General features: G+C 38.6%; 2 protein-coding genes across 2 annotated transcripts; one reads left to right on the top strand and one right to left on the bottom strand.

Moving 5' to 3' along the window:
- Nucleotides 1-1,654: 1,654 nt before the first annotated feature.
- On the top strand, nucleotides 1,655-12,233 carry LOC141908969 (uncharacterized). Its single transcript, XM_074799277.1, has 3 exons — nucleotides 1,655-1,712; nucleotides 8,588-8,890; nucleotides 12,082-12,233. Exons 1-3 carry the CDS (start codon nucleotides 1,667-1,669, stop codon nucleotides 12,174-12,176), a joined length of 444 nt encoding a protein of 147 aa, XP_074655378.1. The 5' UTR covers nucleotides 1,655-1,666; the 3' UTR covers nucleotides 12,177-12,233.
- A 798-nt stretch (nucleotides 12,234-13,031) lies between these two features.
- On the bottom strand, nucleotides 13,032-19,040 carry LOC141908967 (uncharacterized). Its single transcript, XM_074799274.1, has 4 exons — nucleotides 18,656-19,040; nucleotides 16,095-16,600; nucleotides 15,368-15,507; nucleotides 13,032-14,625 (listed from the first exon to the last, which is right to left on the bottom strand). Exons 2-4 carry the CDS (start codon nucleotides 16,485-16,487, stop codon nucleotides 14,343-14,345), a joined length of 816 nt encoding a protein of 271 aa, XP_074655375.1. The 5' UTR covers nucleotides 16,488-16,600; nucleotides 18,656-19,040; the 3' UTR covers nucleotides 13,032-14,342.
- Between the last annotated feature and the right edge of the window lie 6,333 nt (nucleotides 19,041-25,373).

Raw genomic sequence — 25,373 nt, 5'->3', positions numbered from 1 at the left:
TTTTTCTTTGGTTCAAGTTGCATAGATAAAATAGTTTGCACCTGATTACCTTCAGAAAAAATAGTAATATGTCCGAGTCGAAATTAAGTTAAGTGCACAGCTGAAAATTCACATATTGTTAAAGTTAAAACAAAATGAATTTAAATGTGATGCCGGCAGCAGGGCGCTTTGATGATTTGCAGGCGAAGCCAGCATAATTAAATCGTTTTGCGAAGGCACCCCGGCCTGCCCTCGTTCAGTAGGAAACCACCCAAAATAATTTAAATGAATAAGAAAATCAACAAACTAAAGTGTACCGGTACTATTTTTTGTTGTCGTTGGCGATGCTCTGAAAATGTCGTGGGATAAAACTAGAACACGCGTTATAAAAACTACTTAATACCATTAGGCCAAGTTTCACAAATATTAATCCCTATCATTGAGTAGGCGTTTTCTGTGTTGGTTTTAGGGATGGGTTTTCTTTCATATATGTTTGTTTGACCTCAAGATAATAAACATTCATTATGTCAGCCAGTAATTTATCAAAAATGATCGACATTGCGAGTATGGTTTCTCGGCGTTCCTTTTCTCCTTGTTTTTTCCCATTGATTTATTTTGCAACTGGTACTTTGAAATTGCAGTAAGCTTTAACAGTAAATTTCAATTGAGTTGGTGCAAGGTTTTGTATTCAGAGCCACCCACTATATCGACGGTTCACTTCCCACGCCTTTTCCCACAGTTTGACTCTGAAATTATAATACGCGTGATGTAAAATCAGAATTGATGTGAGATTTCAATCAAATCTCCGCACGCGTGATATGATTCTAACATCGATGTCACATAACGCTCTTGTTTCGGCATCTCATTTGTTTCGCGTCTGGCGGAAATCATGATCTTGGAATATTCAGCCATCCCGAACTCTAAACTTTGTCCATGATTCATGTAAAATCACTCATCGCTCCATTTTTCCTCGCCCCCTAGTAAGCCACCCGATCGATTCTCATTCGCATCTTTCATGGTTGGTACCTACTGAAAAGTCCTTAGCCCTTTACTATGAACTGGACCACTGAACGGTCAACAGCGTTACTAAGATTATAGTGAAAATATTTCAAATTACCGATACTGTCACTTTGTTCGAATCTGATACATCAGCACTGACATATCAGAAAAAATACTCAAGATGGGAACCAGGCGACGCAACAGTTGTTACAGTAAAAAAGAGACCGACGTGCGAAACTCCAGAAATGACAGTGCGTCACAAAGCTGTGAATGATACAAAATTGGTGACGTAGCAATTATCGAGCAGTTTCTCGAGGTAATTATCAATAACTAGGGGTAGATTGCGCTAGCACCCTAGTAGCTGAACGTATAATTATACGCGTACGTAAGAAGGTGACTGGCCCATGATGGGGTAAAATTAGTCCTGTCATTTACAGGATTCGAAATATTTCAGCGTATTCGCATGTACCTTACCGGTCAGCGGCCATTAACGAACGGCTAATTACAAAGCGTTCCAGCGTTGTTAACGCCACCCACAGTGACGTAAACGGCGTCACGCGCGTGCGTTTGACGTTGAGTTATAATATCGACGACGATTCCACCGAGAAGTTTCAGAACAATCCACGTGACGGACAAGACGAAAGTGCATCTGCGCTCAGAACATTAAGTCAAATTCGACAGTGGTAACATGACGATGTATAAAGATTTCTTTACCGGACTAGTTCTGGCCTTCAGTAAGTATAAACCATTCGTAAATATTACCATATTTTTGCATACTTCAATTGCAACAATCTCGGCCGAAGCTGAAATTTAAAAAAAAAATACAATCTACAAAGAACTAAAGGTTTAAATATTGCGTTGATAATCGGCTACGAATTTGGGATTGTCTCGGTGTAGAGGAAAAATCAATTCGGATTTTGACGTTTTCACTCAAATGCTGTGATCCATTTTCCAAAACTGATTGAACCAGACCGAAACGTCAAAATCCTCTATTATAGTTTTACTTCATTGCGGGTTTTCTCTTCAATTGTATCAGAAAGTCGCTGTGATAAGTGTTTTATCTATATAGAAACCAAACATGAAATGGGTGATTTTTTGTTTTTCGTTTCGTATTTTCATGCGTGTCACTGGTGCACGTACGCGTCAGTCGTAATGATGCGCTGACATTTTTTTTTGTTTCGTCAAAAAAATTTATTTTGTTCCATCAAAAACTTATTTTTCGATGACGGCTCGGCGATATGTAGGTATTTTTTTTTATCTTTTCTTTCTCCGCAATAAACGGAAAACGCCGTTCAATGTTGTTAAGCTGAATGAGGCGTATGCGTGAAATCTGAGAAATATTGGTCAGGTATTAGCCGAGGGATAAGTGTCGATATACTTCCGTGTAAGCATATTAACTGGATATGAATCACACAGTGGTTTCTCTGCTTTCAACATCCGTCAATTTCCTCGACAAATATACGTTTACCGATGACGGAAATTGACACACGAAAAAAAGTATGGCCTTATTGAAAATTGGTGTATGTTTAAGAAGTCGATTTTTGACGACGGTTTTTGACGGTTGATGTTATGAATATCTTTAGCGTTCGCTGTCATCAATTTTACATCGGGTGAATCAAGTCAGTTTTCTTATTTTCATAAGGTGCTGTCTATGAAAGACGTCCAGGGCCGAGGGGAGTAGGGGGTTTGTGAATTTTGGACTTTTGTGGACAAGGGGAGGGGTTTGTTTGGATGTGGACATCTTAATTCCTATAAACCCATTTAGTGCTTTAAATGGATGATCACTGCAACTTCGAATAAGATGAGAAACAGTTCACTTAGATTTGTTTTCATGTTAATGTATGGAATAACAAAATGTAGTCCAGAGTGTACAGTAAATGATTATGTGAATGAAAAAAAACCTCATTTTGCATGACTGGGCATCGATGTCCTTAATTGATTTGTTTGTCCAACGGGCAGGGGAGAGGGTTAGTGCGATGTGGATATTCCGTGGACATGAGGAGGGGGTCAAAGTGTTGCAATTTTGTGTGGACGTCTTATATGGACAGCCCCTAAGTCTAAATCATAATAATTTTTAATATACTCGCCAAATATAAACGTAGATATCGATAACTAATCTCGCTTAACTAAGAAAAGTGGGCCCTGCATAATATAGGTCTGAGTCAACGGTTGGGAAAATAAGATTGGTAATAGTAAGATGAAAATACGAGTTGTGCGTCACGTATGAGTTTCAGCCCTGCCTTAGATGCAAATACATCGTTAAACTATAATTCGAAATTGACATTTACATCAGAATATCATCGACTAATGATTTATCAATTGAAGCTCATAAAGTTTGCTTATTGCGAATTACACCGACAATCTAATTCACGGTATAAATTCCTTATACCTAAAGGCAAATCAGATTAAATTAACATTAATTGAATACGCATCTATGCATGAGCCATAATGGGGATCGGTGCAGTTTATTAAATCACTCCACGCGCGCGCTTTCATCATTTTTGCCGAACTACACGTGGCCAGCGATATGATCCGCATGGGGTACCCCCTTCTGGTCAAACTGAGTTAAGACGTCTCTAATGATGAATTAACGAATCAACTCTACTCAAATTGGTCTACAGCAAACCTCGCCTAACTCGGACGTAGCGGGATCGATCTTAGGTAAGCGAAGTCCGAGATATACTTTTGAAAAGATAGGAAATCAAAAAATGATCTCGTTTTTGTCCGAGTTCGTTGAAATATGAGTTGAGCAAGTCAGAGGTAGGCGAGGTTTTCTGTAATAAGTGTAAAATACGTAGAGTGTGACGTCACAATTTCTTCAATGAAGACATTGCCGCCCGAGAATTGATTGATTTGAGCGAGCCGGATATGGACGCCTTATTGAAGGCTAATTTCATTCTCTCGCTATCATTGATGTTTTGTAGCTGGCAATCTGCGGATAATAGCGCCTACGATAGTCATTGCTTTCCTGTTTTATCACACCTGGTCTCTCGATTGTCTCTATCGGAAACCGTTAACCCCGCGCGACACGGCGTTTTTTTACCAGCTATCGTGACGAGAGTACATTCTTGTTATGCGAACTTCATTGACGCGAGAACAGTTCTCGGCATCGATCAATCCTTTCTGTAATAACGAGTTTTCAAAAGAGCCGATGGGCAGAGATCGAAATGAAAAGCTTTATTCTTGTGTGATTTATTCATTTAGCTTCTGCGTACTGATACGGAAGTAAGAATTCCAGCTGTGCGTTGATTACCTCCGACAAACATCGACCAAAAATTTATGGTCCTTGAGCCCAGTTTCATCGGCTTCGCCAGTTTTCGCTGAGACGCAGCCTGGACGTCACATGAGACCAGTCAAAGAAATTCGTACCCGTGGCCGCGACGAAAGGTCTTCTGTCTTACTTTGTTTTATAGTATCGGTGATTATTTTATATCAATATCGATGGCAATTGTTTTCTCTAGGGATATTTTGTACGATATTCGTCAATCGACGGAATTTCACCGTTGTATCATATATTTACTTGATGAAGTATATAACCGTATGACGATCGCTAGGGACCGCGTGATCCTAACTCTGGTGATCTGCTTAATCAACAAACCTGCGCAATACCAGCCCGCCGGGAATTTGTCTAAAATTACATCCGCCATTTTTGGTATCGGGAGCTCAATAGATATCGAGGAATAATAAGAATTGTATAGATAATTCGGACGCCGGCTATCTCATAGGATATCTAGTTTTGAGTTGCGTCAAGCCGGCGGTCATCTCTCTCCAAAACGGACCCTGTTCGCTTTTCAAACTTCGAGAGTCTGGTTTCATCTTCATCAAAAGGCAATGTAATTTCATATAACTATTCAAAGTAGATAATCTGGAGGTCGTTCAAGTATGTATATATGGCTCTCCTTATGTTGAACAGATTTCTGTAATAGAGAATACTTCATTGATTCAGATTCAAAAATCCCGATAGGAATACGAACAAGACCGCATAATATTCATTCATACGCGCTGTAGAAACGTATACGACTTGACATTCGGTCTCTGCTCGGAATCCAGGGTTTCAGATCTCGACTTTCAGTAGACATGGAAACGATGTTAAATCCGACACTTTTAGAAATAAAACCTACGAAAATACATAAAAATCCACGGTCAAAAACATAGTAAACCCGTGGGAGATATTTCATCGTTAAGGGAGGAAAATCTATTCGCCTCACCACCCACTAAGCGCCGGGATAAAATCTTTCATTTCGATAGTTGTCGAATAAACACTATAATCCGTGTAAACTGTAGATAAATGAAGAAATCCCACACTTCGAATTTGAAATTATACTATCAAATTTATTATTACGAAACCACAACGTTTCGGCTGTTGACTAACAGCCATCATCAGGTGGAATAATGATGGCTGTTAGTCAACAGCCGAAACGTTGTGGTTTCGTAATGATAAATTTGATAGTATAATTTCAAATTCGAAGTGTGGGATTTCTTCATTTATTTCATTTCGATATCTCTTATCCCTACAAGCCGATCAATGATCTGAGCAACAGGGACAACGGGACTTGTTTAAGATGATCGAAACACCTGTATACGAGATCTCGAGACATCACGAACTAATAAAATCTCATAATAACTCGTCGAGTATTCAATCAATGCTTCATGATTTTGATCATCGAAATTGAACACTGACGACGGCGTCAGACAACAGGTTATTACACTGTACATGCAAATGCGTCATCAGAAATTCATCTGGATATGGAAAATGTTCAACCAACCCGAAATTTAGAATTATTCACTCCTCGAAGCATAATTCATCGGATCTTAGAGTATCTGTGAGCAGTATACGAATCACCGCCGTTATCGCCTTATACCTTCAAATCTCGATGCATTAGATTAGTCATTCAACAAAAATATACCGCAATCAGTCGTTTATCAGTTCAGGATGGATGGATAGTTTGTTTGCATGATTCCGAGCCGAAATTCTTTGATTTAAAAAAAAAAACAAATATGTAGGCGTTGATTCGACAGGCTATCTAACTCCATCTAACTCCATCTGTACTTCGATTTCCGATTTCAAAATCAAAACTCCTGTCTCGTTCCCGGCAGGTGTGGTGGGTTTATTTGACACCACAAAAGGACAATTCTATCGAGATGAACAAAAAAGTTTGACACAACATTCTCGAAAAGCTAGGTAAATAGAAACTGGCCACAAACATGAATTGTCCAAGGTGTCAATAAGTGGAACAATACAGTATCAACGAACTTCATGGGGCCAAAAAATCTGTTCGTTACTTGTTATAACGAGGTTCAACTGTAATGATCCATGGGTGCGAACAACAACAACAAACTACCTGTGAATAATATCGACATTTATGAATGAAGATATTTTGCACCGATAATTTTAACATAAATAGCGTTTATTTTGATAATCAGAAATGAAATACAATATGTCATAAGAAAAAGTTATGAATGCGGTCTGGTAAGATTCTATTGAGCATGAAATAAATACAACCTTTTTTTCTGATAGCGTCAGCAAAGATATAAAAAGATAACAAATTATTATCATCTATTCGTTTAGTCATGAAAATTGTCGACGGTTTTTTTGAGGTGTTGGCTGTATGACAGGGGAATAATTACATATTTCAAGCTTAGTCGATATTTTGCCGCTATCCTGAAAATAACAATGTTCAACTCATCAAACGCGGTACATTCCGCTGCAAGGCTTCACCTTAGCATTTACATGTCAACTCGGTCGACGAAATTAAACTTCCAGTTAGTTTCGTTGACAAGCGGGATCTCTCGCCTTGGGAGCCTTTTCCAACGCGTTTTACATATTTTTAATAAAGTCTCGAGTGCGTGTTTAAAAATCAGTCGTTTAGATACAAATGAAGACACCAGAATTGCAAATGCTTGCCATGTTTGTTGTCTCGTTGATGTAATCCCTCAAAGTATCAGGCTGAGTTTATTCCTTTTCAATCTAGGGAGGAAAGTCTGTAATATGTGCGGCGTAGTCTGAACCACAAGGGCTCGCATCAGAGTTGTTAAACGATAATCTGTAAATAAAATAACTTAGGTGATTTTATACGTATATATTATAGACACTGGATTAACGGATTATAGTTTTTACAGTACCTACAACTCTGATACGGGTTCCTGTGAACTGAAAATCTAGATATTAATTTCAGTCTTTTTAGTCTCAGTGTGGAGAGAATTTTCCCATATCCGCATAATGAAAATACTTCACTTGCACATGTACCTGCGCACCCGGTCTCGCCGACTAGCAACGCCATCAAGGTTCGAATCCCTGGCAAGGTAGGATCGGGCCATCAAGGCAAGAAGGGATTATGTTTACTATAGAGAGATTGACGTGATTTTCTTCGCCACCAGAATAAAAGTGAACACGACACAAGACACGCTCTGTATCACGCCCCGATCTGGACTCAGTATTAGTGTTATATTACGAAAGGTCGGTGTGGATGGATACGACGGAAAATCGAATTAATCCACGTCGAGTGTATGAAAGTAACGCGCCGGCAATACCCAACAGAACCTTAGATAATTAGGAGCGAAAACTTGCTGTTGCTGTGAAGAAATATAATGATTGCTGTCGTTCACGCATTATCGTTTACTTTCTTGTGGTACTTATCGGTCGCCTCGACGCCGACAATGCGCGGTTATTTCCGGCCAGTTCCCCCAAGTACAATCCATTTGATGTATTACGTACGCCTCGACGAGGCTGTTTCATGTCCATTAAAACGAATCCGGACAAAAGATCAGTACACGGACTTTTGACTACGAGCCTTTTATGTTCGAAAAGGTGTCATCTTGTTTAGAGTTCTCATCGATATACTGAGTATGACGTCTTAGTCGTAACCTCTAAGTATAGATTAAGACTAATCTTTTAAGCTCCTCTTAAGGTTTCTCATCTCTCGCTGTTTCATCGACCACCGGAATCCGCCTTGATGACCGGTACCAGCGAGACCTTCACATAAACAGCTTAGTCAAAGGCTTGTAGTCCGCATCATTGAAATACGTGGATATCAATAACACGATCGTATAGTATATGAATGACATAATATACACATATATATATATGGATGAACGAAGTATGCAGGTTTTATCTTAAAACCGGCCTTTAGCGTAATATTGAACGTCCATTATTCTTCTGCATTATGACCATCTAATCCCATTACTGGTAAGGGGCTAAGCGGGTGGCTCGTGGGTAAACCGCACCAGACGCTAATGGAGAATAATTCTCATCGTTGGCGTCAGAAACTGTATAGCCATGTATTACTATTCTTTAATTGAAATGCCACGAAATTGCGAACGAATGTTACGTGAGAAACTATGAGTTTGAAGATATTGATGCCGAGCTTTCTCGATCGCGATGAGTTTGTTTTTTACACGGCTATGTATCTATTTTACTCAATCGTTTTAATACCCGATTTCATTGCGCTCTATACTACTACCCCGTGGCCTCTGCATTCGACTATGGCAATCAAGGATCCACCAGATACTCATCCGATGAAAAAATGTCGCTATTCGTTAAACGCTGAGTTTATTGAGTCGGTATCTTAATATCGTTTTAAACTTTTTTTGATTGATTTTCATTTTTCAGCAGCGGTCGTGATGTTGCCTTCCCCGACGAGCGGCTCCGATGTGGATTTTGCCGTTGAAACCTGCCAAGAGATTCACTGTAACGGGAGGCTGAGAAATTGGGCGGTTCCGATAAATTCGAAGAAGATGTGCATGGCAGGATGTGTTAGTTACGTGTACTGCACGGCCATTCTACTGAGTGACGACGCGATAGCCACGGAATGTCTCGGTTCCAATCCGACTGAACCATTTGCATTTCTCGACAGTACGAAAACGTTCTCTTGTTTGAGGAAGTGCCTAACCCCTAAACGGGTCGCTTTGATGGGTAAGAATATGATTATATTATTATATATCCCAAGGATGATTTCCAAGCACAATACAGCAATAAATACCTACCAATGCTACTGTGGCAATCGAGGATTCTACTTATGGCGAGAGAAGATCCGCTAGGGTTCGCTAGTAGTTCCTCAGTCTGCTAGGTTAAATTTATTTTACGTTTCACTGAAAATCAAATGAACTTTTCTCTTGAATAAATACATTTTTTATGAAAGCTATACCAATCACTGGGTAGAAAATTGAATTCATGTATATTTGGTGGATCCTGTAATAATGTATGTGTTTGGGAGCTTAAAATTCAGTTCAAAGCTGATTGATGATAATAACTAATTTCAACATGAAATTTTAGGAATATTGATGTACCGAGCGCTCGTCACGCCATCTGGTGGGATAGCGGATGTTGGTATCTTTCCATTAATAAATAAATAAACCCCTTGGGAAAAATAAGCGAAAAAAATTATTCTACCCCTTACAGTAGATGTAAAGGGCGGTGTACGTCAATCGCATCGCATCTACGTCACGCGCTTTGGACAGTTACACTTTTTATTCACGGAGAATCTTTTTTTTTTAATCTTAGATCCGTTCCGAAAGAAACAAATTCTATTCTTAGTACAACATAATGTTCGGTAGCGTGTATTCCATCACTGACAAATTAAACCTTCCGTTCACGAAAGTTTTAAATGTCTAATGTTTGTCATGATTAGACTGATGTACAATGAACACGTCCCTTTTAAAAACGCGTGACAATATGTACAACTGAGTATTCGATTAATTAGTTGTGTTGATACTATGACGTATTTTGTGATCATAAGTATCGCCTTCGCGTGCATCGACGCCCGTGTTTATTGAGATGGTGCGCTATATTTGGATCGGCGTGATGGTTAATATATACATTAACCTGAAGTTCCGAACCAGACCCACCCACGCAGAATGATTTGAGCAGTTGCCTTTTGGTCGAGCCAAATTTAGCGCGAGTCAAACGGGCACGGGTCCATCAGGGGTGGATACAGGGCCACTAAACGACTACGGCACAATAAAATGAAAAAGGCATAAACTTTAAAAGGGGCCATACTATCCATGCCCTGCTGCGAGCAGAGACGAGGTTTCGAAATTTGGACATTATCAAAATTTGTCAACACGGCAGATTCCAAGTGAAAACTGATCTTATTGAATGAAAGTTGATTTACTTGATTAAGTTCTTTCAACCTGCTGCGGGTGATTTTTCGTGAGCATTTCTCGAGGGCACTTGAAATGGCGACGTGTTGGTAATCGGTCTTCGCGACATATCAGTGAAACGTATATTGCTTCCGAATCCTGATACAGGCGTCGATCTCGTGGCAAAATATACTCGTCAGATATTTATTACATTAAGAACCTTTTCAATCATTCTATTTGTTGGACATCATCAATTTGTTCGCGAAATCAGGCGTGTTTGTCGTGCGTGCTTTGAGCACCTGTGTCCAACATGCTTCGTCGAATCTAAGTTTGAGAACAGCTCACACTAGAATCTACCCATCCATTCCGTCAATAGATACCCGCATAGCGATATCGAAGACTTTCTCAGTTTCATAGAAAAGTTTCTATTCATGCAAAAGAAAGTGTTCTATTCTCTCTCCATCAGCAGCGTGATACAATGTTTGATACAATATCGTATTTCCGCTTGACATTTTCTTAACCCGATAATTAGCTGTGCTGTAACTCGTTATTTTGAATAGATAAACTTTGCCGAATTCAAAACCCGAATTAAAATCGAATCTTATTTATCAAGACGCAAACTTTTACTAGAGATCACCGTCACGACGTCAGGTGTTAGATCTTTTTTATCTAACAATATGGATGACCCTATCATTTATTTCATCGGTAGGTTTAGTTCGATTTGGTGTCCCTTACCACACCTACCAGGAGCGAAATAGGGGTTTCATTTTAATCTTTTAAATTCTGTTTAGTTTCGAGGTATAGCGTTTTACGAGAACGCGAACGTGTGACGTATGGCCTTTTTGACGTGACGTCACGGTTTTGTGTGCGGTACTTCCTGTGCTTGCGTTGTGTAGAGGCAGAGTTTCACGTGAGCAAGGGAACCTGGGGAACGCGAGGAACCTGGGGAACCTCGGGAACGCGAGGAACCTAGGGAACGCGGGTACTCGTCAAACCTGGTGCCGAAACTCTCCACGTCTGAGTGTGGCTATTCTACCATTTGGTGAATTATCTTAAAATCGCCACGTATTTCATCGGATAACAGCAACAGCAAAACAACGGAAACCATATAGCGCTGATTAATTTACGCTATTTTGCTCCATGATAAATCGTGTGGTAATTAATTAACGTATTCCCAATTCCGTTCCTGGTTTCTACTATTAGCCGCTTGTTCACATTATCGCGCTCTAATGAGAAACATCATCAAACTATACAATGCTATAGGTGATTTAATGCGCGATATCGTAATTTAAATCTCGCACGCAAATCACTCTCTGGGTCTCTTGTCTTGTGCTGAGCACCCTGCTGTCAATTACCGTTTGACGCGCGGTCTCTGCGTAAACTTCAATAAATAGATGCTGAACTATCGAACGTAGAATGCCTCGGGTATTAAAGCCTCGAAAACGTTCATTATCGTCAGATTTGACATTGAGTATAACAGTCGAAGCTTTGTCAAAACTGGTCGGTTTTCGGCCTCCTGCCGCCTTCCTTTTAGAACCGCTTCACGATACCCCTTCCTGCTGCCATGGTTACGATTTCCGGTGTAGGATTTTAGGTTTTTTTTTAGACTCGAAGGTTTTGGGTTTCAAAATGTTTAGCTCCTTGTTTTCCTAACCGTGCTTTGACTTTCAATGACGATGCTCTCATAAAATCCTCAAGGAATATATGGTATTTTTTCATACTTTAAAACGAGGGAAGAGTGAAAGATAAACCTCGGTAGAATTGCCTTTCTGTGAACACTGAAAATAGAAAACATTCGATAGAACACTTAGAATGTCTTGACCCCGAAATGGTAATAACCTTGAGAAAATGCCAAAAAAATCCCTAATGGAAAGAATTGCTTTCAATGAAGAAAGCGCATTATCATAGAAAATAATGCGTTAAATGATAATAAGTTTCAAGCTGTGTTCGCAGATTTTTAGGTGAGTCGAAAATTATGTCCGAGTTACTTAATTTAAAGATTCGTTTTTGATATCTATATTTCAGGTTTTCCAAAAATACCGATGACGGATAATTCGATAACGCCCCGAGATTATTTCGGTAAGATTTTCGACGGTGACCTGGAAGTGATCCTCGGCTAGGCGCTGCACGGAAAGTTGGTCTCTGTAGTTGTTGTTTAATGTCGGCATTCATTTTCATTCTGTATCACATCAAATATTCTCTATTATACTAAGAACACGAACTACAAATATCTGCCTTTTGTTTCGAATGATACGACACCACGTGAACCTAAAGCTGCTTCGTTATAAGAATGCGGAGGACAGACACTATTGCGAATAAAAGCTGAGCATAATATGAAAATTAAGCAGCCATTTCGTAGACATCTTTGTTGTGAATGTATGAACCGAAAATATTGAAATAAAGATATGAATATTTATACGTATCCGACTGAATCATATTTTCTCATTTCTTAGAATTTTTCTCTCGTCTCGTAGATATAGATAGGATTTCCGGGAGACATGTTTCTTAGTTACTTAATTTTGTAAATACTGTCAGGCCTTCTGCGGATATCGGATTCTGTGGATCCGTATATACGGCCTGTGATAACAGTCGAATAAGATTTGAATACAGCTGACGACCTGGATGATTTGGAATTGATGAATTAAGGATGGCCGAGTCAAAATGCAAACGACGTCGTTTAGAACATTGAACCAATATATTACCGTTAAAAATCGACGTGCTGTTACACAGGGCCCTCGAGGCTGGTTGGTCATCACGAGCTGTGACCAACCAACAACTGCGGCTTTTTCCTGCCCGCCGCGTTTTTCTGCTTGGGGCCAGCTTATCGTCGTTACAGCCGCAGCAGGGGACTGCGTGCCTGTGTGTGCGTGTGCGTGTACGTGTGCGTGTGCAATTTTCTAATGTAATAATCTAATTCGTAAATAAAGAATAATAATAATTATAGTAATAAAGACCACGTTGAAAAGTCAGTATAGTTTTATTTTTACTTCATTGGAAACACATAAAACCGTGCTCGGTGTTATAGCACTAAAGTGTTAAACGATATATAATAAAAACCCTCTTCCGCGAGTGGAAAAAAACATGAAGAAAATATGTTACAAGTATAAATGTTATAATAATAACTTAACATATATTAATATCACAATATTGTATGAACGTGAGAAGCAGTATGAACGCACCTTTTGCAGGGGACGAGCTTTCGTAGTTTTCTATATTAAATCCGCAACCTTTGAGTTGATCTATTTACATGAAAATGCGTGCACAGAAAACATTCGTTACCCGATCGATGCATGAGTGGAAGGTCGATGGTTAATTTTTATGAATTTAACTTCGAACGAAATTGTCATTTTGATTCTTAACTACTTAACAGTAGACTACACAATAACGAAAGCTCGTCCCCAGGGGCCAGTTGCACAGTCGTGACTTAAGTCCAAAAGTGGTCTTAAATCTTAAGACTGGTCTTAAGTTGTTAGATTGTCTATAGAACTAAGTTGGTCTTAGACTGGTCTTAAGTCTAAGCCATGACTATGCAACCAGCCCCTGGAGTTCCGCAGCTGAAGAACAAACTCTTTATTGGAAGATCTATAATCAACGCGCAGCGAATCCCGCGACAAACTAGGTGAATTTAGGCGAATTTTTAATCGTCGATTGCCAGAGATTCATCCGGTGTGTCATCAAATAGATTCGACTAAAAATACATTGAATCGAGTGATCGATTGGCGAATCAGTCTTCATACCGAATTCGCCTAAAAATTTGCCAAAATTAGTCTCCCGAATTCAATCGTAGACGAATTTGGCGAAGAAATTCGCCTAGTCCGCCACAAGCCCGAAAATTGAATGCATAGATCGAAAATGAGTCCACAAGTTAATGTCACGTGAAAGAGAAGGGAAAGATTTTCGATGAATAAACAATTGGATCATTTAAAAAACTATCCAACCAAACCAACAATGCGCCATCTATATAATAGTGTTATCGTCTGAATTATTGCATAGTTGTTTCAGCGCTGGATAGAAATTATACAAAACGTTGAAGTCATGTTTTTGACAACGTTGCTTTACGCAAGGCACTTATCACGGTATATGTTTGCATATAAAGTGTACACGCGTATCTCCGACTAGAATAGATATAGTTACGTCTCATTCAATGAAGTATAGTGTACGATATTTCATAAAACGAAATCAAAATGTCTATAACAAATTCCGAAAACCGATGACCTAAAAATGCGCCGATAATAAATCATTTTGTCGCTTTTACTTAAGAAGAATTATTTCAAAATTTCGAACGTTCAGACGGGATAGTCGCTATTCGTATTTGGTGCACTAGACGCCTGATTTCCTCCTCGAGTTTGTCTGGCGTAATCTATCAGGTTGTGGGGAAAGCCTTTTTTCGGAGGCGCGTCGTCGTTCCAAATGATGCTCTTTTCCCACTGCGCAGTGGCTCCGTAGCCGGTGTATCCCCACACCTTACAACCGATCAAACAGATCATGAATATGGTCGTCAAGAGACCCAGCACAAACAAACCACCCGGCACCAACACGGCTATCAGCGTCTCTTTCTTCGTGTGGTAACTGAAAAAAACGAATATATTCGGAATTTAATGTATCATTATTACTCTTTGTTGGTAGAAAAATAAATGATAATAATTCACCAAGGTCTGCTGCGTTAGAATTGATTGCATTTTGGGGCAAATTACTGCTGGACCATTTTAACCACACTAATACGACACATTACTCGAATACACATTAGTCGAATAAAACACTCAAATCCGTGTAAACTGTAGACGAATTAAGAAGTCCCATAATATAGTTTTATATGATATGATACCTGTTGAAACGAAACCAGAACGTTTCTTTCGGCTGTTGACTAACAGCCTTAATCAGGTGGAATGACCAAACTGGTCAATCGCACAAACTTTGTGGTTTCGTACTTAAAGATTTTATCATACAAGATTCAACTTTGGGATTCTTTAATTCATTACGACGCATGTATCAATCTGCCACTTGGAATGTGCAACCCTCAGACATTCGATATATAAAATTTATTTCATCATTTTCCAGTCGATGTATCAACCAGGCTTCACTTGTATTCAGCAGGATTTAACCTGAGGAATTTTCAATTGAAAATAAACTACAAACATCGGACACCGGACGCTTTTCCAGCCTACATTAAAAAACTGATCGTATTTCTATAACGGTGAATGTGTGATAGTAATCGTCCTGGTCTTCAGATCGATTAGCCCGAGTTCCAGAGCCAGTTAACTCTACGCTAATTTTCCATGATTCTACATCTAAATAACTGCTTAATACTTACTTGCGAAGAACTATTTTACTTGGATCACTAGGACTGACGAGACACGTAAATTTCGTGTTCTCTCTGCCATACTTGTTCATTAGACGGTGTATTTCAACGGCATTCTCTCTCGTGCTGATCGTACATCTCGAAAACGAACACTATACGAATATTGAAATACGTAAATAAATAATTCGATAGTTTCACTTGGGTAGTTTTCTAATAGTTAAACATCCATGATATCTCCTCCTCAAGACAAATCTTAACTTTCACAAAACTCCGGATTAATTGAGCAACTCAGTAATCAAAATACTTGTTACATAACATGGGAACATGGCTATTTCAAAGCAATTAGATTATTTCGAATAATTTTCAATGTTTTAAGATAGCCCTGCTGTCGGGTTGTCTTTGCTATTAAGCGTCATCGTTGAGTTACTCAAAGTTGAAAATCCGGTGTACATGTTTTGTATCAGTTCGCATTTGTCTGGAGTAGGGGTATGCGTGACTCCCAAAACGCTCAATAGAACGTTAAGACACGTCATTATGAAAATTGAAACTGTTCTTTCATGGATATTTCACAATTCGATAGTTTGTTGTGAAGATCTTTAATTCGTGATGTTTTGAACATATTTTCATTGGATCTTGCCAAAATCAATCCATCATAGACTTCATTGAAGGAATTATGGAAAGCGTAGCTAACATACACACATGCCCCCAACCGTTAAGATAAAACCGTTTCAAGTCTTACATTTTTTGTTCCCGGAAAATTTTCCGAATCGATGAGGTTGTACTCGTCTTCGTGAAGCAAACCGAAAACTGTACTATTATTCCACTGATGTCGCACCTCGATCTTCGCGCACGGGTATGACATCTGTTTCCGTCCCGGTCGACATTTAGGCCATTTGTCGCTCCTGTATTCCCAGCCAGTTGTTCCCATGTAGTACGATCTAATCGTTGTACAATTATTCCGTTCGTACAGATGTATTTTCAGATACGGCATCAGAATTTCGGCGATCAACAGAACACAGATTATAAATCCTGTCGTAATGCAAGTCATCGCGCATAGGTATACCATACGCGCCATCCTGTCTTTATTACAGAAATCCTGTACACGCTTAGCGAACGGTTTCTTTTTGCCCATCGCGTATTATCGTGTTCTTCAGAGTACGTACTGTAGCAATATCGTGACGTCTTTTTTTAATACTTACTCCGCAATTATTACCAGTTTCGAAGGTTCATTCATAGTTCTTGTACCTAGAATAATACAAAAAACGCCTCGTAGAAAGGAAATTGTCTTTTTCGAGTGTCTCCCTCGAACCGAACGTCGCAGAAGTCTGGTCTCGAGGAGCAGAAACAACAACGAGCAACGACGAAAAATACACTGTTAGATATTGACGCGACTTTCGACTCTGAGAATCTAGCCGGATATTCCAATATATACGGTCAAATGCCACACGAAATAGATTTCCAATACATGCCACAGCGATGGTGTGTAATTGTTTGAGTCGATAAAAATTAGAACCGACAAATTTCAACAAGCAGAGTTCAAGTTCAGCGTACGAACACTTGATCTATCGTCCGACGTGAAATATTTGTTTTCTAATTGATTTTCTTATACAATTACATCGACACAAGTTCAGGCCGCGAGAGAATCTTAGAAAAAAATCAAACCTCTATTTAGATATACATATATATATATTCATAATAGTTTCATTTTTCAAATCTCTTTCTGTTTTGCCATAGAATTTAAATGATATAATTCATATTCATTTCAATTCACCCTCTATTTATTAGAGTCACGTATTCTAAAACTATATACATGTATGTATACACGCTGCGTGGCATTTATTTCTAATGTATCGAGTTGGGCCCATTCTCGACACCGAAATCGGAAAAGTATTACTTATTGGACATATCAATAATCAGCATTCATTATCACAGTTGGTATAAACATTATTCACAGACGTCACGCGTATTGTTCTTATGCGTCACATTGGCCGTCTAATGACCGTCACCGTGACTGTAAAAGGAAAAAATAGAGCAGCCAGGCCGAAGGCCACGGGCAAGGCTACTCTATATCGGAAATAGATGTTTTCGTTAATTTTCGAGAGGATGAGCGACAGAATCTCTGTCTTGACAAACGAAAAAGCAGGGGTCCGGATCTCAAAAACCACAACTGCACCCCTTCCCCCAAGAAAAAACCATATCATTGGCTTAACGTAGTCATCATGGCGATCTAAACGCAACATTGAGCAGATGGCCTCTCCCTCTGCCATGATGCTTCACGGTGAGATACAAATCGAATTAATTTGCTATTCACATACAATATACGTGGATCGTATCAACGTCTATAACTGATTAGGCTTTTATCCATTGATATTTCATAAGGCACATTAGCTAAAATGCGTTTGTCGTTGCCAGATCCTAATACCCCTCATACAGACAAGCGCTTATTAACAAATTTGAATTCGTCCCCCGGGAAAAGTCGACCGTCGCAATGTTTATGGTTGTTAGATGTGTTGTGTTGATTCACATATAATGATCGAGACAGCATTGTTTTATAATGCTGTAAACCTTTCCTATACTGTTCAGCAAAACAAGTATGATTATCTATAACGAACGATATACTAAGTTGAAAAACCTGGTGAAAAACCTGGTTTGGACGAGTGAAATAAATTAGAGTTTCAATCTGTGTTTACTAATTTCATTTTTAAATATTCTAAGACTTTCACATTAGCTTTGTTTTTATGATCAACTAAAATCAGCAAATTTATAGGAAAATACTAGGGCAATTTTTACAAAATGATTGAAAGTACATTTTTCTATGATTAACCCCTTTTCAACCTTAAGTCTGAGAATGGGTCATTTCCAAAAGCTGACGTAAGTTCATGACGTTCTTGAGCCTGAGAAAGCAAAAAACCGCTACAGCGAGTGACCAGTCAGGTTACCTACTTTCTACCAAAACATGCAGATTTGTGTGTAGTGGCCACGTTTCAACTGCCTTGACTCATCGCATCAACATGGTCGCACACTATTTCAGAATGTATACCAGAAAAGCTTCAGCCCATATTGAATTGATTTCGATATCATTAACACATTTGGGGTCCAGCTCGATAATCTTAAAATATATTCGCCGAATTTTCACTCGCATTGTGTACGTTTATCATAACCAACATAGAATACGTATCAAATAACATCAAACAATACATTTATCAAATTATCATTATGAAATATAGTTGACAGAATTAAAACTACGTCTTCTCGAGTTTCCACACGTAGCGTGAAAAACTAAATTACATAAGGACTTACTTGCCGCTCCTTCGCGAACCTCGATCCATCACGGATAGAGCTGGAAAATGAATAACCCCGAACCTGTGATGGCTGTCCGTCCGTTTCTCGTCAATTAATCCGGACGAACGCTTAGAATCAGTTCTCAACGATGATAATTTTGCGGCATTATTTTTCAGAAATTAACAAAGCGTTTGACTCGATACGTAAATGATGTTTATATGTGTGCGTGTATTTGACGGTCGTATAGCGACAGGTGTTCGTTATTCCTATTTCAACTGAACATTGACCGATTATTTCAGTGTTTAATGTATTCACAAATGCAGCTGTGTCACAACGGAAATGAAGAACGATTTGATGTATATTACAAAACGACAACTACGACGGCACAACGCGTTCAGTCGCAAATGATATTCCAATGCGTATACTCGTATATTATCCAGTCATTTTATTTTCCAATAAAAGAAAGATAGTATTCTAAGAAAAACGATTTGAAAAATTAATCGGCCGTAAAATTCGATACTTGACGAATGAGAAGGATTGATAAAATATTTCATGAAGGATCGAGGAGGAATTGCCGAGAAAGACCTGTGTACATTATGTAATATTCGATCGGACATGTTCTTACGCAAAGTAGCTTTCTTAGTTTCAAGCAGGGGCCAAAATTGATTGAAAACCAGATATTCACACCACGGCTACCCATCGAAACATGTAAAAACTCCGCCTAACTTGAACAAACTAAGATTGGCTTAATTGGTCTTGAGTGAAGCTAATATCTGATATTTAGCTAATATTTAGGATGGGTAAATACGTTAGGGAGTGAGACGATGATTTCGTTTTTGTCTTCGAGTTGGCAAAATTTACTGTACCTTAAAAGAACGAAACATTTTCAAATCGCAGTTGATTCATGATGGCAACTCAGGAAATTCAACAATATATACACGTTCATGTTGTATGCGTAGTGAAACACAACGCAATTAATTAAAGATAATTAGATGCAGCAAGGGACAACTTCAATCTGATATTCGGGATAGAAACCCTTCTGTCATTTGGGACAGCGAGGATATCAAAATAATTGAGTATTTTACTGGTTGCAATGTTTCCGTATCATTTTCCGTTACTAAACTTATGGTTTAATTTTGTTGATTATATACGATCAGTACCCCGGATAGTTGAAGATAAAACAATCAACCGAACATTATCTTTTTTAAATCATCTCACTATTTGATCCGATGATAGCATGCTACTGGTCCATCATATCGTTAACATCGATAATAGCCAGCTACATGCAAACCGAACATTTCACAATCATTGTCGTTATTCGTGGAATTATTTTCACAATATATAATTCATTCTATCTTTGATATTAGCCCACTTTTAAGTCTTTAAAGTATTTTTCAGGAGGTCACCTGGTCAGGCAGGTCAAGAGTAGGAATTATTTGACAAAAGACCAATTCGGTGATGTGACCAAGCATGGATGTATTAATAGAGTAAGTATATGGACAAACCAATTACTTGACTGAATTTCACATTACAATGATCACTCGTCGTGAAAGGTGAGGATACGGCTTTGGTGAAGCATGTGAAACGGAATTTACCCTCAACATGACCGCACATAAACCAATGCGCCGCAGAGGACACGCTTAGCCTATTTATGGCATGACCTCTGCCCCATTCAAATGTAGAAGATTCATGTTGTCTTTTGTGGAGGTATGCATAGATATCAAGAAATTGAACACCTATAGAATAAGAAAGAAATTATGCGAACATTTATATGTATACTTTTGAAAGGAATTTTTTGATAAATAAATCAAGTCGTTTGTGGAGAATAAATGCTCGTAGTTCATTATTCAGATATATCATTACCGGATATATCTTTAAAACCACATATATCTATATAATACACACCAAGAAATGTCGTTGTACACAGCGAGGAATAAATTGAAAGGTGATGGTAAAGAAATTCTTGTAGAAAAGGTCACAAAACTTGAAGGCAGGGAATATGGAGCAGTAAAAGATGTTGATAGCCGAGTTCAAGATTCGTCATCACGCGTTTCTAGTTCATGCAATGTTCATCGATGTCGATGTAATCCGGCAGTTATCGTCTTGATTGTAAGTGTAGCGTTACTTGTTGCGAAAATGACATCGGGCGCGGTAGTCGCTGTAGCATCTGAACTACTGCACGGAACTCAAAATAATTCGACACAGGACTATCAAACAGTGGAGCTAACAGTAACCCAATCTACATTCGACGCTGGTGCGCTATTTGGAAATGTTATATGTGGTAGACTCACTTACAAATATGGACATTTGTATCCGTTTTGGTTTGGTTTAGTAACAACACTAATCGCCATCTGCATATCTGCATTTGCGTCAATGTGGTGGATAATAGCTATTACGCATTCATTGATTGGAATATCCGAGGCGTTTCTCGTCAACTCTGGGTTAACGATGGTGTCCGTCGCTTACGGAAGAAGTTCAAACAGAATTGTAGCTTTAGCAGTAATGTACAGCTTTCGATACGGAGGCACTGCACTCGGTTACTCGGTGTCTCTATACGTGGTTCGATCGATCGGTCATGCGGACACATTTTGGATACTTTTTACAGCGTTAAGTGTTACGATTGTCGTTCGAGCTTTTGTCGATATAGAAAATAATTGCGATGAAAATTTGAAAAATGAAAAAACCATTCAACTCAGCGTGGTCAAATCGATGCTGACTGATACTCAAACATTAATTCTACTCGGACTCAACGTCATAGATGTATTTCATATAAATGTTTATTACACATTGATACCGTTATGGATAACGAGCCATTTAGATTCCAAACCTTGGCAAATAGCGACTGTAAGACTGTCCTCAGCAGTTCTCTTGGTTTTAAGTACAAATTTATTTGGATTTGTCGTATCAAAAACTAGAAACTATCGATGGATTTGCGCTATAATCTATTGCCTTCTAATGACAATTTCTATGTTTTCTTATCCGTTTATTAGTAATATTTGGCATGCGTTCGGCCCGGATAATATATATACAATAGGTTTCGGTTTGCACGGCGCGTTTTATCATTCATGGTTGTCAGATGTCGCTGATGAGAAATTCGACAATAATTACGAGACGATATTCGCAATAGATGTCGTCTTGTCTCGACTGGTAACTATAATACTATCAATAGTTACGGGAACGATACAACCATTGGTCGGATTTCCAGCAATATTCATTGGTCTTGGTTTAATAGATTTCACGTATATGTTTACATCCTATTTTTTTCGAAATGTCTAAGAATGGCAAAGCGGGTTTTATTTGATCAATATTTGTTTGCTGAAATATACGAAATTGAAGAAACATTTACTCAATTCTTTTAAATTTATTTCTTGATCGCTGGTCTTCTTAAATGGTTTCTTTATGTAACTGTGCCCGGTATTTATTGGCCCCATTTACTTTAACTTAACGCTATATCGCCGTTTCTAACTCTGAGTTAACCGAAATAGATTCTAAAAAACTTAAAGAAAACATATACTTTTCTCTGTGTTCATAACTCGGAAAAAATTTGGAAAATAATCCAAACAATAATAATAATATCCCCAGGACACTTTTCTGCGTTATAGTAATTATCTAAAGCGCACTATGTGACATAAAGACAAAAATGATTCCATATTTCATTTTTGAAAGTGTACAATGCTTTCATTGTAATTGCTTTTTACAAAATGAATCATCTGATTCGTATAATCATTCTCATGGAAACGTTTTTATCTCTTATGAACAGTTATTTTGATAATTAATCATGGGCGTTGTCATAAAGTTAGTGGGCATCAACGAGCAGTTGCGGTCATATTTGCATTCGCGGCTTCGCGCTCATGACGTCTCCTCATCGACGCGAATTGAAATCCACCAGGAAAAAAGCGAAATACTCGGTAAATAAAGAATCATGACTCGATTTCTAGTATTCATCGTGACTATTTCGATGATCGGCTTTGGTATAGTCGCCGAACAAAGTAAGTAATATTTGTGAATTGTATATTGTGTTGATACTTATGGAAAATGCGACTGAGTACTGTGTCTACAACGAAATAAATGAAAAATATTATTATAGTATTTTCAAGAATTTTGGTTACGAGAAAAAATTTCTCATATAAGTTATATTTCAAAATCAAAATTATGTAATATGAAGGATTAATGAAGTTATCTTGGATTTGAATATCGATGATTGAATTGACCGGCAACCAGTCTAGCCCCGAAATGTTGATGACGTAGTGCACATCCTCAAAAAAATAATTATCAAATACAAAATAATGAAAGTTATAAAGAGTTATGAAATATTCATATAAATATTTGATTGCAAAATAAACGTCAAAATTCACAATTGTAATGGATACTCTGAAACGCCAATATTGATGACGTAGTGCACATCGACTCACACAGAACCCCTTATATAATGCATACTAGGTATCAATGTATATAAACCTTTTTGTCGCGATTTCTACAGCGTCAAAAATCAACGCTGAATGAGTACTTAGTACAAACAATAGTAATGATGAGAAATATTTTAGGAGAGCCGCATTAAATCTGGTATCAAATATCAGAAATTACGAGCTTTCGCCTGCGCAATAGCTTCACCAGGATCCGGTCCCAGCAATGAGTTTGAGTTAGCTCTATGTTAAAAATTAGTTATCAATGAAGAGATAAATCTGAATGAAAACTCACAACTGTGGAATGGGTAGCAAAATCTCGTTAACCTATAAGACCTGTTTAATGTTTTCACCACTAAGTTACATTTTCTGTTGCACGCAAAAAGTACCTTTCAATCATCATTCGGGAATTTAATAATCTACGGCAGAAGAATGTAACTTCAAATCGATGTTTCACACAACTGCAGGTTTTCCGTTGTTATGCGATTTCGAGGGTGGTCTCTGCAATTTCACGCGGATCGGCTCCGGTAAATTGAAAATTAATGACGACTCAATAAGTATGATGAGACCAATACATGACCAAACAACGCTGACTATCGTAGGTATGGATTGGCTTTCGTATCTTTATAACTGTTGCTCATCCTCCCGCGGCAGGGATTCGAACCTGATGGCATCGAGATAGCGCACGTGCCGTGGCTGAGTGTAGCGATGCCATCAGGTTCGAATCCCTGCCGTGGGAGGATGCATGAATCTAGGCTGGAAACATCCTCCCGCGGCAGAGATTCGAACCTGATGGCATCATGAGACTCTATGTAACCTCGAATGTAACTTTGTGTCATTCCGTTTTTTTTTTCTTTTTAATCATTTGTATAAATTCCATACCGGGCACAAGCGTTGTACACGTTTTAACTGAATACAGTTTGAATACTGCGGCTTCGTACAATCGGGTTCGAATCCCTGTCGGGGAGGATGGACTGGGATGTGATAATTACTGGTGCACACATATCCGTTTTCTATCTTTAAGATTGCGAATGGCCCGATGTCAGAGACACTAATTCCCTTATATGGTTGAAGGGAATAATATCGTACAAAGCCATCTGTTATTCAACATTTGACAAGCTTATGATGTGGGCTTTCACAAATGTATTTCGACTGCATCGATCGTATCAGGGAGTATTCCTTACGAGATGTCGTAAAGAATCTTCTTCACAGATTGCATGGTGTAACGGACCGCCTTCCATTTGTCGATATCTGTTGTGTAAGGTTCCATTAGACCTACCCCTACAAGGTAGATTCATATACATTCATTTACCTGATTTCCCTATTCTGTAAATTTTGTTTATTCTCTGATTTTCGAATCGCATTTTTGCAATCATTTGAAATTTACCTCGTCTTAATTTATTAGGACATTATCTGCTGTCGAATGAGCCTGGGTATAGCACTCTGGTTCTGGGACACGGGTTTGACACGGATATCTGTATTGGACTGTGGTATACAACGACATCTATTGGGAGAGCGTTTGACGTAGTTTTGAAGTTTGACGCCGATGATGAACATATCGCGTTCTACTCTGAATACAGCACCTCGAAACTATGGAAATACACTGAAATAGATGTGGCCAATACAGAGTCTCTGAAACTATCGGTAATCTATTCATTTCTTTCGACTAAAGTGAATGTGAAATTGAAACATTTGCTTGTACATTTCATCAATCTTAGGCAAGACACTTAGGTTTACAATCAGACCAAAATCTTTGCAGATTACGATAGCTATCCAACAGAGCAAAGGCAATGCTTCAGCTATAGATGATATAAGAATTGGAAACAAAAGCTGCTTTCTGATGCCTTTCAGAGGTAGAAAGTGTCTGACAGAAATGTATGAATCAGAAAGGTTTTTTTTTCAGCAACAATTCATTCCATTCCCGCAACTCAAAACATTTCAGATATGCGAAAGAGTAAGTACGAGAGTGTTCTACCAGACAAGTGGATCGATTTTCAGCATTTTCGTGTAGCCATATTCAGCGAAGTAATGCAATTCTGGCGCTGTGAAAGTTTCTGCCAGGAAAAATTACCTAGTTCAGAAGTGGGTCCATTTTTTCTCAGCCAGCTCGCTGAAATCTGGCATAAAATTAAAGACGTATTTCCAGGTATGTGATCGCGGATGATTATACGATGGCGTTTGTGTACGAAGGATGAAATCCCTTTAATCCAACCCTGAATTCGTTTTTCAATTTGTGTAGGCGTAACAACACTTTGGATAAACGACAGATATAGGGATATTCCACATATTATCAACGCAAGCCGACAATGTGTGGGAAGCAGCTCCAACTTAAC

The sequence above is a fragment of the Tubulanus polymorphus genome, chromosome 7 (assembly GCF_964204645.1).
Source record: "Tubulanus polymorphus chromosome 7, tnTubPoly1.2, whole genome shotgun sequence".
Taxonomy (NCBI): Eukaryota; Metazoa; Nemertea; class Palaeonemertea; order Tubulaniformes; family Tubulanidae; genus Tubulanus; species Tubulanus polymorphus.
This window is presented reverse-complemented; position numbering and strand designations above follow the sequence as displayed.